This window comes from Chelonoidis abingdonii, chromosome 20 (assembly GCF_003597395.2).
Source record: "Chelonoidis abingdonii isolate Lonesome George chromosome 20, CheloAbing_2.0, whole genome shotgun sequence".
Taxonomy (NCBI): domain Eukaryota; kingdom Metazoa; phylum Chordata; order Testudines; family Testudinidae; genus Chelonoidis; species Chelonoidis abingdonii.
In genome coordinates this window covers 2,273,388-2,286,068 of record NC_133788.1, presented here as the reverse complement: position 1 = coordinate 2,286,068, position 12,681 = coordinate 2,273,388, and the positions used below count along the sequence as shown (strand labels likewise).

Below are 12,681 nucleotides of genomic sequence, written 5' to 3'. Positions count from 1 at the left end.
GCCTCCATGTTCTGAGCAGAAGGGATGAAAGCCTTCAAGCCCTGGCAATCAGAGGAGTCCCCAGTTGTGTAATGCTGAAGATCACACTGTGGCTGTGTGACTGTCACTAACAATTATTGTTCATGTCCCAAACTCTCAGCCTCACACAGCAGAAGATTCTTTGCACCGATGCCTGAGTTAATTAAATTAACTGAGGATTAAATTAAACTGCCAGAAGAACCACACGAGTGAACACACGGGCTTTCCAAATGTCTATGGCCTCTGTGACTGGATAGCTAGGCACCAGATGACCCATACCTAGGGCTGCTCTGCACAATTCTAGCCACTTTAGCTGGGCACAGCAACTCTAATACCAGCGGACCCTGTCCCAGAGAGCTAAACAATTATCAATGCATCAATTGCTGGTGGATTCCCCCTGCCTAGGGGAATCCTGAGGTGGCACAGAACTTGTGTAATATCTCCTATACCTCAGCTGCCAGATGGGGATGGAGCCAGGGGAAAGGAAGCATAGTTAAGGCATCCCTGCACCCCATTGGTCATCATCTTCCAGCTGCTCTAATGAGCACCAGGACTGGTCCCATCATCCAGGTTTAGGATGCAAAGACTTGTGCCAAGTGCTTCTTCACCAGCCCAGAGAACTGTGGCTGCTGCGCTAATTTCCTTTCACATATGGTGCTAACACTAGTGGCATGTCCTTCGTCTGGGACTACCACAGCTCCACAGTCTGTGAAAAGACTAGAAATTAAGGAGTTAATGTCTTATTCCTTCAATAGGGACAATCTGCTGACTCACCATTCCAGGAAAAACAGCGAGAGAAGCTTTTTCATTATAAAGAAACCAAAGGACAATAATTAAGTGGCATCCTATCGCTGACAATCGTTACTGTCTCATTCAAAGGCACTCCTGGGAAATCAGCAAACTATGTTTCTCTTAAAGGAAAAGTTCTAGTGATTTGTTATAGGAACTCAGAGAGCAAAACAGATTTGTAGTAAATAAGAGACATGTTAAAAGTTCATTTCAGTGAAATGCTAGTGCGTCCATTGGACTGCCTTTGTCCTACAACACCAGCTCCCAACAGAGACCTAGGTAGTTATGGAAAATCAGACAGAAAGAAATGGCTCTTCAGACAAAACTGCTTTAGGCCAAATTTCACAAGAGGGCAGCTTCCTGGCTGATTGTGAATTATTCTGTTGTCATTTTGAAAACTCATTTTGGTGCTGTTCTCTGCTCTGTAATGTCATGTTTAGAACATTGCATATATAGCACTGGAAAGTCTTTTAACAATGCTCACTTTAATTTGGTTGCATCTCACTGAAAAGGCCTCATGCAAAACAAAATCAAGCCAGACGATAGCACTTATGCCGTATATTTCAGGCAGTAAAAGCATTGGACTGAACATGGTAAAGAATCCTTGCAGGCAGCATCCTGAATCCAGCCCTCCAAGGGAACTTGAGCTTCCATCATGAGTAGTCACCGGATGCTTCTTCTGTGGGGTGAAATGGGCAAGGCGTTAATAAAGTAGTGAAGGCCCCGAGAGGCTGGGATTGTGTTTTATCTCTATGAGTTAAGCAGGAACAGAAGGACAAGTGGAGATGTATCGGACAAAGAGGAGAGAGGCAAGATATCCACCAATGGATGCCCTCAGGCTCTGTGGGAGGTATTCACCTTGCCCAGCTGGAGTCCAGTACAGCAAAGCAGGATTCCCTTCTGACTAGGCACAGGAGCCAACAGATGGCCAAAGAACCTTTCTGAAGGGCGACTTTTAAGTCTGAGATATCTACCAATGAGAACTCTTGACACTTTGTGTACAGTGTCCCTCACGCCCCTGACATTTTAACCAATAGAACCAGAGCATGCAAATCTACTGGTCAGGAAGGGTGGCAATTGGTTGTATGTTGCAATGGGTCCACCTGATTTAGTCTATAATTGTAACAATTAGATAAACAGTCATTAAGTTAATTTCTAAATTTTTCCAATGTAGCTTGGGCATGAAATGTCAGTGTTTTATGTGTCGACTATTAGCCGTTACTTAGCTGCTGAAGAAGGGAAGCGATGTAGCTCAGCTGAGAACCTGAAGGATCAGAGGGGGCAGAGGAGCAGCTGAGTTCTGCAGGAGGACAAGGCAGAGAAGCACCTACCAGCCCTGCTCTAGCCTGCTGGGGAAAGCCCAGGGCTGCAAGCCAGAGCTTGCACGGCAGTAGAGATCTCCTCGAGCCAGACCTCACCTCTCATGTTTCCTCAGATACCATCAGTCAACGCTCCCAGGATGCAGCCACCTGGTGTTCCCTGGTTACCAGGATGGCTGTTGTGTGAGAAGGGGATCCGCTAGCCTCTGCAGGGGTGTGACCCACTGCAGCTCACCTCTTCCAGCTCCCTGCACCAGGACTCCCCTTGACAAGCCATAGTGAAGCATCCTCCTTCTGCAGCACTGAACTGCTCCTCATGTCCATCCCACAGCCCCTGTGCTCTCTACTGGCAGACCTGGTGCTGTCCCATGGGGGGCCATAAGCAGGAATATCCCCACACACACACTACTAAACCAGGCAAATTCTTATAATAAAAACTTAGGGACTCCTTGAGCTGCTCGGGACCCTAAGCAATTGCTTAGTCTGCTCAGGAAGCCAGCTCTGCCCACTGGGCTCCCACTCGGGCTCCTCATGCACCTTCTTCAGTTGCCAGGAGCTCCAGAGGCATAAATGAAAAGAGTTCTGAAGAATAATAGAAACAAGAAGCCAAATCCCATGCTGCAAAGGGACCTGCGTCTGAGATCTTAGAGAGTTTTCTGAGGGGGGGCTCCATACGTTCTGTGAATTTTTAACTCCGGGGACCCAGAAAAACATTAGATCGAAAAGCTAAATTTGGAAAAGAGGCATATTTAAACCTTTATAAGTTCAACATACTCCAGCCACTTAGTCCAGATCCAGGTCTGGCGGAAATATCAGAAACAATATCTGTATTCAGAATCTTTCTTCAGACGAAATAAATGAAATAAATTTTGGTGTAAAGTGGAAATATCAACTCAGCCTTATCTATGGAGCCCACTCCTGATACCTCAGCAATTGTTTGCTAAGAACTGACAATGTGCTCAGCACAAGACATAGCAAGGACAGACGGCCAGGCTGGAGGGATTGCTGCTCTGACCCAGTATGGTAAGTCCGACGTGACAGGAAGACCCTTTCCTGAGGAGGAAACAAGCCAAACATTTATATAAAGTCATCCCTGGCAGCCCAGATCAGCTTTACCTTTGACCAGCAATGCTGATGGGCTGCATGCCCATGAGCTTTCTCATAACAGACCTAATTTTCAAGCCTGGGTGCCTAAATGGAGGCGTCTATATACCAGTTTTTGGACCTAAGAGCCAGCTTTACAAAGCTATTTAGGCACCTAAATCTGTAGATAGGCACCCAGCGGGATTTTCAAAAGCACTTCAGTGAATTACATGCCAGACTCACATTGATTTTCAAGGGAGTTAAAGTATCTTAATCTGTTCAGGTGCATTTGAAAATCCCACTAGGCCCATATTTGCATCTTTAGGCAACTAAAAACCTTTGAAAATATGCCCTTTATGTATTTATCTAGGCCCCTAAATGCAGATGCAAACATGCGTCTTTGAGTATCCTATTTTGAAAATTGAGTTCCCCATGTTACGTTGAGTGCAAGCCAGCCAATTCACTCTGTACCTACCTTCCCCTTCACGTGTTGATCTCCAAGCCGAGAGGTCCAGCTTCTGGATCTGATTGCAGTTCACAAAGTCTCTGGGATATCTATTGGCGTGGAAAATATTCCTAGGAACCTCAGTAATGTGGGTGTTATCACAGATTATACGTGGCAAACTGATCCGTCTCAGGGCGCCTCGCTGCTGGGGAGTGAAAATCCCGGTGTTCTCCCACCAGAATCTGCCCAAAACAGGAAAACAGCAGCACCAGATTTTATCCTGTGGATTTCTATAGACTCGGGATCATTGGCATGTCATTTCCAGTGAAACCTGAACACCAGCAACACCTTTCTTTTGTGAGCTTTGCCATGAATGAGGCTTTGTAGTGAGGCTGAGTGTGAGGGACCACTATGCTCCCCTGGGTGGGCAGAGCCAAACCTGCCCTGCACCCCTCACTGGAAGTCCCAGGAACTCAGCTGCTGCCAAGCTAGAGGAGAAACCAGACGTCCCTGCCAGAGCCTGGCTGACCTCCGAGTAAACCGACACTTTGCCATCAGAGGAGGCAGATGAGGACCCTGAGGAGCTGCCGGAGCTACCTGTGGCCAAGTACTCTGACGAGAGGGGGGATCTTAAGACCAGGACTCAGTATTGTCCCTATAAGGCAGTAATGGGAGGGCTGGACCTGCAGAGGCTGGTCGTTAGCCAGGTAGAAGTTAAGGATGCCATATCACCTGCTCCATAATTCCTCTTTCCATAGAACAGGTTTTCCTGCCCCATGCTCATGACAGCTATTGCAAAGCGCTTGCCTACAAGCTATCTGGCCAGATCCTTGCCCCCTCTTAAGTCCCCTTTGGGTTGCTAGTGGCACAAAGGGGACTAAAAGCTAGCTTAAGGCAGAAATGGAGGAGATCCCCCCAAAGTGTGGGTTTCACCCTGGGGGTCACAGCCCCCTCTTCCATCCTATATTGCTAAACAGGTAAGGGGCCCCAGTAGAAAAACCCAAATGGTTGAGAATCACAGTCCTAGTAAAAGGGAAACCGCAGCTGCCATAGGGCATGCCTTGTATCACCTATTTCTTGCCTGGGCAGGAGGTATTTTGGGGAAGGAGGCAGCATGTTTAGGATGGGGCCAGAACACAATGTGTACTGCAGAGTTTTGAGCTGGCAGAGAAGCCCCTTGAGGTACATTATCCATTGGTGCAAGTTAGAGAGGCCCAGAGTCTGCCCTAACTTGTGCCATGGTGCAGTTTGGCCCTCAGTAGCTGTGAGGATTGGAGTGGAGTGGAAAGTAGGTGAAAAGCCACCTATAACCCCCTCTTCAGGTTCTGCGAGTGCTGCTGTGTGTACCTGGGGACCTGACACGCTGTGTAGCCAGTTACACAATCTGGACTTTTTGTAGCATGAATACTGCTAGTTATAACCCTGTGGTTTATCTGGCCCAACTAGCGCAGAGATCCAGGAATGTGAAAATGAAGAGTTTGCATGACCCCAGATGAGGAAAGGCAGCCCCAAAAGTGCTCTTGTTAAAGGAACTTTGTTTTCACTTACAATCCATCGGTGATCTTCCAGAAAACACCATCCTGGCCACTATGAATGTGGAAGCCCTCTACACCAATATTCCACAAAAAGATGGACTACAAGCCATCAGGAATAGTATCCCCGATAATATCATGGCTAATCTGGTGGCTGAACTTTGTGACTTTGTCCTCACCCACAACTATTTCACATTTGTGGACAATATATACCTTCAAGTCAGCGGCACTGCTATGGGTACCCGCATGGCCCCACAGTGTGCCAACATCTTTATGGCTGACTTAGAACGATGCTCTCATCCCCTAACGCCCCTACTGTACTTGCACTACATTGATGACATCTTCATCATCTGGATCCATGGAAAAGATGCCCTCAAGGAATTCCACCATGATTTTAACAATTTCCATCCCACCATCAACCTCAGCCTAGACCAATCCACATAACTAGTCCATTTCCTAGACACTACTGTGCTAATAAGTAATGATCACATAAATACCACCCTATACCGGAAACCCACTGATCGCTATACTTACCTACATGCCTCCAGCTTCCATCCAGGACACACCACATGGTCCATTGTCTACAGCCAAGCTCTAAAATACAACCATATTTGCTCCAATCCCTCAGACAGAGATAAACACCTACAAGATCTCTATCAAGCATTCTTAAAACTACAATACCCACCTGCTGAAGTGAAAAACAGATTGACAGAGCCAGAAGAGTACCCAGAAGACACCTATTACAGGACAGGCCCAACAAAGAAAATAACAGAACACACTAGCCATCACCTACAGCCCCCAACTAAAACCTCTCCAGTGCATCATCAAAGATCTACAACCTATCCTGAAAAGATGATCCCTCACTCTCACAGATCTTGGGAGACAGGCCAGTCCTCGCTTACAGACAGCCTCCCAACCTGAAGCAAATACTCACCAGCAACCGCACACCATACAACATAATCACGGAGGGAGGGGTGAGGCTGTACCCAGAAGCACCAGCGGCAATGTTTTTTGCCCCAAAAGGCACTGGGATCTCAACCCAGCATTCCAATGGGCAGGGGAAACTGCAGGAACTATGGGATAGGTATGGGACAGCTACCCACAGTGCAACGCTCAGGAAATCGACGCCAGCCTCGGTACATGGACGCACACCGCCGAATTAATGTGCTTAGTGTGGCCGCATGCACTCGACTTTATACAACCTGTTTTAAAAAAATGGTTTCTGTAAAATCGGAATAATCCCATAGTGTAGACATACCCAGACTTGAAGGTGGCAATTTTGCAACAAAAAAACTTCAAAAACAGACTCCAAAGAGAGACTGCTGAACTCGAATTAATATGCAAATTAGATACAATTAACTTAGGTTTAAACAGAGACTGGGAATGGTTGGGTCATTACACTAATTGAATCTATTTCCCTATATTAAGTTCTCCTCACACCTTCTATGGGTCGTCTCAATTATCACTTCAAAGGTATTTTTTCTCCTGCTGACGATAGCTCATCTCAATTGATTGGACTCTTCCAGTTGGTATGCATACTTCCACCTTTTCATGTTCTCTGTATGTATACATATCTCCTATCTGTGTGTTTCATTCTATGCATCTGAAGAAGTAGACTGTAGCCCACAAAAGCTTAAGCTGAAATAAATTTGTTAGTCTCTAAGGTGCCACAAGTACTCCTGTTATTTTTTGTTTTCACCTGTGAGTGCTGAGAGTCATCACTTTATCATGCCATCCTGTCCTCAGCCCATCAGCGGTGATATCTAATCAAACACACTGCAGAGGCATATAAGATCCTGTATTGTATTCTCCTCCATTGCTGAATTGCTTTCTTCCTCCCCTCCCTATCTTTCTTCCTATCCTCTCATTCTCTTGGCTTTTCACTGAATCCTGAAATCAACTATACTGCATTCATCCAAGCCTGCCTTGTCTAAGGAGAAAAAATCCAACCAGGTGACATCCCTCACGAGAATGTGAACCAGGGTCCAAGCTGCAGGTGTCATGGTTGACTTGCCAGCCAAAGAATCCAGTCATAACTAAACAGCAGTCCACTGTTCCAAAAACATCAAGAAAAAACATTTCACCCATCTTTTCTAGCCTGTCTCTCATCCATCTTGTGTCTGTCTGTTTGATAGCAACAGGATAGGTGAATGTCCTTCACACATCAGGACTGACAGTAGAATTAATCCTTACCTTTTCTGCAAAGAAAGATTATTAATGAAAAAGGAAACTGATGTTTTGACGCTGAAAGGAGAAGGTCTTTGATAGCGTCAGACTAAGGTGGGTTTTTTTTTGCATAGTCTCTCAACCACAGTTTCAATATAAATGCTTGTTTTAATTCCTTGGTTTTTCTTGAGGATGCACGGTGTGTGTGTGTGTGTGAGAGAGAGAGAGTGAGAGAGAGAGAGAGCAATCAATAAACTTTCAACCTAAATAAATACTTTTGGGTGTTTGCCAAGTAACCAAGTACAACCAAGGCTGCTGTGAAAAATAACCCCTGGCCTATCTATCACTGCTGAATGTGGGACAGTGAAAGAATTTATAAACGCCTTTAACTCTTTAGGCCTTTGAGATTAAAATCCTTACAAAAGATCCTCAAAATGGAGGGACGCAGAATGCTTTTTTAAATGCTGGCTCAAGGGAATATGTACTTTACCAGGAAGGAAAGAAAAGTTTTGGAAAAAACAAAATCATATATGGAGCTCACATTCAGCTCCCCAAAACAAACAGCCTCCTACCCTTAATCACTGGGATTCCTGTCTTTGTATCATCACTTACCTGTCCCCATCTCGTAATCTTCTGAACTGAGATCCAATGATGCAAGCCATGGTGGGCCCAACTCTGCCTTTGGGAACAAACGGCTCCGCGAGTGCCCCAATCCAGATGTCGATATTGTATGGTGTTCCGTACAGATCCATGAATTTCCTGGCCAGCTTATGATTTCTCAGCACCGCAGAGAGTTCAGCTAAGTTGCGAGGCTGTGAGAGCCCACAGAATTGCCTCCAGGCGTTATACCCTGCAGAACCAGAGCAGAGCAGTCAATACCTCCATCTCCCTCCCATTGGTGCCAGCAAGTTGTTCCTCTTTCTTTGGGTGACCCAGTCACATATTTGTTTCTAGTGTATTTGAAGAATTTCTAAAGCTCTCCCCTTATTGTCTCTGTTTTTCTGTTCTTTGTGTCAACTCTTTGCCACATTAGTTCCCATTTGTACCTTACCTGGCATGCCCTGTATAGTTCAGGCAGGATGTCTATTCTTTAGATAATGCTGATTTAGATGCAATCCTTTCTTGCCTGACAGCTTTTACTCTTTCTTTGTTTTGGTGTCAAAGGCACATGAATAATTGTGTCTCTCTATGGAGTCATCAGTTACTTTCAGGCTCCATTTACAGTTCAATATTCTAATATGTTCTTCTACCTGCTCTTCATCAAGACAATCTTTGGCTGTATAGACGGGGGAATGTTGAGTAGAACTCGTGAGGGGCTGTCACCTCTGAGTACATTAATGTTGGGACACTACATCCCATTCTGGTCTCCCCACTTTAAAAAGACTATTGAAAACCTGGGCAGGGTTCGGAGAATAGCTATAGGAATCATCAGAAGTCTGGAAAGTACAACGTACACTAAAAGATTTAATGAGCTCAATATATTTCACTTATCAAAACAAAGATTAAGAGACTCGCTGATCCTGGTCTGTAATTACCTGTCTAGAGAAGGCCCCAGGCATTAGGGAGCTCTTTGCTCTAGCAGATAAAGGTAGGATATGATCCAATGGCTGGAAGATGAAGTTAAACAAGTTCAAATGAGAAATAAGTTGCAGCTTTTTAACAGTGAGTGTAACGAACCATTGCAACAGATTAGCAAGGGAGGGAGTAAATTATCCTCATTTAGAGGGTTTTAATCAATTTGGGCATCATTCTAAATGTTCTCTTCTAGTTCAGAAACCTGGTACTGGACCCAATAGTGTTTCCTTACATAGCAGGGAAGAATTATTCCCTCCACTGCAGGAAGGACAGGCTGGTGTTATATGGTCTGTGTTATGCTGGTCAGATTAGATCCTAGAGATTATTTCTGGCCTTGAAAACGGTGAATTTATCGCCATTCCTCATAGTTTTGAAATCTGCCCTATTAAATTTCCCACCACAATGCTATTGTAGTTACAATATCAGCCTAACTGGGCAGTGATCACCATTAGCTCAGGAAGTTCCTATGTTCCATTTTAAAGTTATTAACTCCTGTCTGTTACTCAAGACTAAGGGCTTGTCTACACTGAAAATGCTGCAGCTGCACCACTGCAGTGCTTCAGTGAAGACGCTACCTACTCCAATAGGAGGAGTCTCCCGTCGGCATAGGTACTCCACGTCCCAGAGAGGAGGAACTAGGTCTACATCAGGGACTAAATCGGTTTAACTGCGTCACTTAGGGGGGTGGATTATTCATTCCCCTGAGCAATGTAATGATACTAACCTAATTTCCCGGTGTAGACCAAGCCTGAATTGAGAATTGCTTCTTCTGTAGGCACCTAAACAGGCTAATATAAAAAGGTATCATTTTGGTACCAAATTGCTTCTCCAAACCATTCCCAGATTCATAGAGTGTAAGGTCGGACTAGATCATCTAGTCTGACCTCCTGCATAACACAGGACAGAAATTTTAGCTTATTTGTGTTGAGCCCAAGGCCTGGTCTACACTGGGGCGGGGGAGGGGGATCGATCTAAGATATGCAACTTCAGCTACGAGAATAGCGTAGCTGAAGTCAACGTATCTTAGATCGACTTAGAATCATTTACTTCGCGTCCTCGCAGCGCGGGATCGACAGCCACCGCTCCCCCGTTGACTTTGCTTTCACCTCTTGCTGAGCTGGAGTTCAGCAGTTGACGGGAGAGTGATTGGGGATCAATTTATCGCATCTACACTACACGCAATAAATCAATCCCCAAAAGATCGATCGCTACCCGCCAATCTGGCGGGTAGTGTAGACGTACCCCAACAGTATGTGCCTGAGTAAAGCATCTCTTCCAGAAAGGCTCCAGTCTTGCTCTGAAGACTTCAGGAGCTGAGAATCGGCCACTTTCCTCGACAGCTTGTTCCAGTGGCTAATCACCCTCTATTAAAATGTTGCCTTATTTCCCATTTGAATTTGTCTGGCCTCAGTACAGCCATTGGCTCTTGTGCTGCCTTTCTCCACTACTTTAAAGAGCCCTTTAGCACACAGTGTTTTCTCGCCATGCAGGTACTTATATAGTGTAATTAAGTCACTTCTATATCAGCTAGGTCAGCTGAGTTTTTTTAAGTCTCGTGTCACTGTAAGGCACTTTCTCCAGCCCTCAAATCTTTTTGGGGCACTTCTCTGTACCATCTTCAATTTGTCATCATTTTTTTCTTATTGGAGACACCAGAACTGGACGCAACATTCCAATACTGGTCCCACCAATGCCGTACAGAGGTAAAATCACCTCCTTACTCCTACTCACCGTGGTCTAGTGAAGGGGCACATCTGCCACACAATAAGGAGGCACACACAGGACATGTGAGAAGATGTGATTTGTTGAATCAAACAGGCAGCATGGTTCAGGAGCTGGGCATAGAGTTAGAATGCAGCAACTCCTGAATTTTAGTCCTGGCTAGGCAATGACTCTTGCAGACAAGTCATTAATTTCCATGACAGTTTTGCCATTCAACAATTGAAGATAATATGTTTGTTGTGACACACAGAGAAGAGTTCATCAGTGATCATTAGCACTATTCTGTGCAATGTGATGTGAATGCAAAGGATTATGCTGCTGAGCACCTAATTCCAGTCAGCTCCTAGCTCCACCTCGGCTGCTAACTCAGTGACTAACTTTTCTACTTACTGGTTTACTGTGGCATAGATCCCCAAAACACTGGGCTATTAATATTTACTCTCCATGTCAGACTTTTTTTGTCCCAGGGTATGTGGAAGGCTTAAGGCTGACTACATTTCTCCTTACATTTCTCCCCATCTAGAATATACTGCAATTTACATTCATTCCTGTGGGGTTTGGCATTTTGGTTTTTCCTTTCTTTCTGGAGTTTTGTTTCTGAGATGGAGCCAGCTGGGATCCTCACCTGGGATACCTTTATCTCTGCCGCGCTGCATGTTAAGTGCCGGTAAATCCAGTCCAATCCTCGAGACCTGTTCAAACAGCCGATCCCGGAGTTCATCCACAACCATTTGCTCCTGTGTCATCAGTTTGGCCGGATTAGCCATCAAGCCACGGAGAATAGGGTCAATGCCACCTGCAGTAATTAAACAGCTACCAGTAAATGGCCTTTCACATCCAACTACGTCAGGCATGGACACTACATTTGAAACAGAGTCCCCAGCTGGGCTTTTCTTCATACATCTACTGGTACGGCAGATGACTTGGGAACCTAAGCTTTGAATTTCCTGACATCTGGCAAAGGACTTCTTCGGAAAAGGAGGGTGGTCCAGCAGTTAACATGCTGATCTGGGACTCAGGAGACTTGGGTTGAATTTTCTGCACCATCACAGACTTCCTAGGAGGCCTTGGGCAAGTCGCTCAGGCCCCAATCCAAGAAAGGTGCATGGCCATTGTAAAGATTCACTTCTCAGTTCCTGGAAAATCAGGGGACTCACAAAGCCTGAGACAGGCACCAGTGCATGGGGGCAGAGAGAGAGGCACCTGAGGAAAGGCTCCACAATAGCTCAGTGGGGAGCCACCTGAGCTAGCCAAAGGGGGAGGCGGATCAGAGGGGAGTGTTCTAAGCCCCACCCCCTCACAGAGTTCAGCCCCCAAGTCCAGGCTGCAGGACAGATCTCTGCTAGCAATCCACAGCCAGGAACCCCTCTGCTGGAGTCAGGAGGTTTAGCTGGCTGCCTAACTTCCCACAATACTGAGGAAGCTGCCTCGTGTATAACGTCAGTGCACTGATTAGGGCACTCACCCGGGAAGTGGGAGACCAAGTTCAATCCCCCTCTGCCTGATGAGAAGAAGGGATTTGACTCTGCTCATATGAACCCCCTAATGACTGGAGTGTGGGATATTCTGGTAGCAGGTGCTAGTTTGTCTTGTGGAAGCGGTTCTACTCTAACTAAATATTAATTGGGCTAGAGAAAGCATGAGACTCTCCCTATGGTCCAGTGGTTAGGGCACCCACCTGAGAGGTGGGAACGCCCTCTTCAAACCCTGTCTCCTCATCGGGAAGAGGATGGAATTAACCTGGGGTCTCCCCCATCCTGGGTGAGTACCCTAGCCACTGGATTAAAGGCTATAAGGGAGGCCAGCTCTGCCTCCTCCTCCCTCCTTGCCTGGCTGTTCTGGGTAGCGTTAGGCTTGTTTTGAGCACACCCACTGGACCAGGCCCTGCAGGAAGATAGGTGGGGGAACATGGTCTGGGCAGAACCATAAACCCTAAGAAGCATTTAGGCACCTAAGGGTTAAATGGCAGCTGAATGGGGAGTTTGTGACTTGCAGTGGTGCCTAAACAGGGATTTGGTCCCCTAAAGTGGGA

General features: G+C 46.0%; 1 protein-coding gene across 1 annotated transcript in view; it reads right to left on the bottom strand.

The window, feature by feature from the left end:
- Positions 1-1,090: 1,090 nt before the first annotated feature.
- The window catches only part of LOC116818731 (myeloperoxidase), a 44,798-nt gene continuing 33,207 nt past the window's right edge, over positions 1,091-12,681 (bottom strand). Inside the window, 4 exon segments of the mRNA XM_032769928.2 lie at positions 1,091-1,486; positions 3,685-3,896; positions 7,965-8,202; positions 11,275-11,445. Coding sequence (XP_032625819.2) covers positions 1,461-1,486; positions 3,685-3,896; positions 7,965-8,202; positions 11,275-11,445 — 647 coding nt within the window. The 3' untranslated portion in view covers positions 1,091-1,460.